Genomic DNA, 3,092 nt, shown 5'->3' with positions numbered 1-3,092 from the left:
CCGGGCCGGGGTCGACCTCGGTGTGCGGCTGGGGCCGGGCTTTACCCCCGCTCCCCCCCCGGGCAGCCGCGCCGCGCCCAGCGCGTTTCAGCACCGCGGCCAGCGCCGCCACTGCCCGCCCGGCCCCCGCGCGCGGCAGACACAGGCGCAGCCTCTTGCTACAGGCCTTGGGCCCGGGGGCTGGAAGGGACCTTACAGAGCAGGGGCTCCAGCCCCCCTGCACGCAGGCTGCTGGGATCCAGCGATCCTAGCGAGGGGCGGCGTGCAAGCCCCCGTGTTGGGTGACCCGGAGGCTGGAATCAGCACTGGGGAGGGAGAGTCAGCCAAGGAGCAGGGATGACCCCGAGTTGTGGAACAGGATCTGATTGACAAAAAAGCACCGGGGGGAACCCACTCAGGATTTCTTCCCTGTGCTGGATGCTGGTCTCTGCCGCAAACGTTAGGCCTTTGTGCAGTGCCAGCCGAGCTGTGCGGGGTGGTGTCTGCAGGACCAGGGGCCTACAAGAAACCCTGCCCAGTTGCAGCCAGGAGGGTGAATGGCAGCAGCCAAGCTCTGACCCCGGCATAGCGCAGCCGATCCTGCCCACAAGAACATCCGTCCATGTGCTCGCTCGCATGCTGGGCCCTGCCTCTGCCGTAGCACCCTCCTGGGCCCATCTAATTAGCAAGTAATTATTTGGGTAGACTGTTACTGAGAAAAGGCAGCCGCTGCTAACCTATGACTAGCGGCACCCCAAAGGCCTCCCACTTTCAGGTAGGTGGAGATGGCTGCAACTACCCGCATGACAAAGAAGAGGTCCACAGTTAGGATAGACCCAGGTTCAAATGTTCCTACTGCAGAGGGTTTCCCTCCTAAATGCAAGGCACCATTGCCCTCGAGACCTCACAGTAGGGGGAAGGACTAGGAGTCATTTCCAGGCCCAGCGCCGCGTGGGAAACAGAAGGCAGGCCGGGTCTGACCACGGGCATGTGGTTGCACTCTGCTACAGGAGTCCTGGTGCTGTCATGGTACCCACCTGGCCTGGCAGATGATAATGGGGAGCCGTCCGAAAGCCTGGTGCCGTTCATCCTGGATGCCGCACACCGGTATGCTATAAAGGTAGGGCTTCTCCTGCTTGTTGCCGGAAGCGATTAAACAAATTGCTCAAATGGCTGCAGTGCTTCTGCTGCCAGCTCAACTGCTCTGGGTTGTTTTTAACTGCTTGCTGCATGAGGCAACGAGGGATTCGGTTTTGCAGCCATCGAGCACAAGCAGGAGCCCTGTGGGTGCGATTACAGCTTAGGTCTCACCCACATGAAAGCTGAGAGCCTGCTTTGTCCTGGCTCCCAAGGGTGGGCTGGGTGCGAGATGTGCTGTTAGCCTGGTCCCTAGAAGGGGGCTGCCAAGAGCTTCCAGCTGCTCCATGAGAAACGGGCAGGGGGACCTCTTCAAAAGGCCTGGGCACCACTGGCCTGTCCCTAGAGCCCCACACTCCTGCAGAGCACAGGCTGTGAGCTAACTCTCTCTGGCTTGTTTCGAAGGTGGCCTTCCACATCCAGCTGTACAAGGGGCGGGATGACCACACTGTGCACGAGAACATCAAATACATCCTGGACAAGTAAGTGCTGCCTTGCCAAACACAAGTGCAGCTCTGTGCTGGTATGCGGGGCCAAGGAATGGACCCCCAGGGTTTACGCATCACGTGCTTCACCAAGCTAGAGAAACCTGGGCGCAGTTATGCTGCTGCTGCAACTGCCACCTCCACGCCCAGCCCACAGGCGAGCAGTTTGCTACAGCTTTGCACTGAAATGCTCGAATTCCCCCGTTCTTTCCTTTCTGACCTGTCCATTAGTCAGTTATGCTGCGGAGCAGAGGGGTTCAGTAGGATCAAACCCAGAAACACAGCAAAGCAGAAAGCCACAATGAGAGACAGTCCCTTAAGTGCTTATCTGTAAGCCCCAGAGGTTTAGTCTTTTCCCTATTGAGTGCCTCACATCTCTTGTAAGGTTTATATTAACCTAAGACCCAGAAACAGAGGCCAGCTGCAGAGATCAGAACCAGCTTGGAGTTCAGTGCTGGGGGACAAATTAGCAATGCAGGGAGGAAACACGCTACGCATCTTGTATGTACACTTCCCCTCTAAAGCATTTATTACCGTCCGAGTGAGAGCCGGGCTCCCAGGCTAGATGGGCTGTTGGCCTGACCCAGTGTCAGTACCCTGACAAGGCTTGTGTGCGCTCTCTCCTCATCTCTAGCTACAGCTCACACGGTGCTTTCTACAAGTACAAGATGAGCACTGGCAGGAGCCTGCCCCTGTTCTACATCTACGACTCTTACCTGACACCCGCCGAGTCCTGGGCCAACCTGCTCACCCCGACGGGCTCCCACTCTGTCCGCAACACCCCTTACGATGGCGTGTTCATAGCACTGCTGGTGGAGGAGGGGCACAAGCACGACATCCTCTTGGCAGGCTACAATGGCATGTACACATGCTTCGCATCCAACGGCTTTTCCTTTGGCTCCTCCAACCAGAACTGGAAAGCAATCAAGGCTTTCTGCAACTCCAACAACCTCATGTTCATCCCCAGTGTCGGGCCCGGTTACATAGACACTAGCATCCGCCCCTGGAACAACCACAACACGCGGAACCACGTCAACGGGAAATACTACGAGACAGCCCTGCAGGCCGCCCTCATGGTGAGGCCGGAGATAGTCTCCATCACATCCTTCAACGAGTGGCATGAAGGCACCCAGATTGAGAAAGCCGTGCCCAAGAAGACAGTGACGCGCCTGTACCTGGACTACCTGCCGCACCAGCCCAACATGTACCTGGAGCTGACCCGTCGGTGGGCAGAACACTTCAGCAAGGAGAAGGAGCAGTGGCTGATGTGACTGCTCTGCACCAGCAACTTCTGATCTTTACCTTACTGAAAGGTCATGCTAAGTCTGCTCTGGAATTCAGTGCTCCAGGGGAAGCTTGAGAAAGCAGCTAGAGCCTCTGAGTCTGCGTACAGCTGTTAGCTTGGCCAGGTGGCTCTAAGTGTTCTCCATGAACTGCCCCTACACTTGACGTCACAGGAAGGTTAGAACGAGCAGAGGGATCTCCACGCAG

General features: G+C 57.4%; 1 protein-coding gene across 1 annotated transcript; it reads left to right on the top strand.

The window, feature by feature from the left end:
* Positions 1–888: 888 nt before the first annotated feature.
* Positions 889–3,075, top strand: MANEAL (mannosidase endo-alpha like). Its single transcript, XM_019512565.1, has 3 exons — positions 889–1,099; positions 1,522–1,598; positions 2,236–3,075. The coding sequence occupies exons 1-3, from the start codon at positions 968–970 to the stop codon at positions 2,870–2,872; spliced, it is 846 nt and encodes a 281-aa protein (XP_019368110.1). The 5' UTR covers positions 889–967; the 3' UTR covers positions 2,873–3,075.
* Positions 3,076–3,092: the final 17 nt, after the last annotated feature.

Source organism: Gavialis gangeticus, unplaced genomic scaffold (genome assembly GCF_001723915.1).
Source record: "Gavialis gangeticus isolate Ggan-Ray unplaced genomic scaffold, GavGan_comp1, whole genome shotgun sequence".
Lineage (NCBI taxonomy): Eukaryota > Metazoa > Chordata > Crocodylia > Gavialidae > Gavialis > Gavialis gangeticus.
This window is presented reverse-complemented; position numbering and strand designations above follow the sequence as displayed.

Bases quoted from the DNA above. Each gene is read 5' to 3' on its own strand.
- MANEAL (XM_019512565.1), top strand. From the start codon at position 968: ATGTGGTTGCACTCTGCTACAGGAGTCCTGGTGCTGTCATGGTACCCA. The intron at 1,100-1,521 runs GTAGGGCTTCTC...CTTGTTTCGAAG, and splicing joins CACACCGGTATGCTATAAAG to GTGGCCTTCCACATCCAGCT. The intron at 1,599-2,235 runs GTAAGTGCTGCC...CCTCATCTCTAG, and splicing joins ATCAAATACATCCTGGACAA to CTACAGCTCACACGGTGCTT.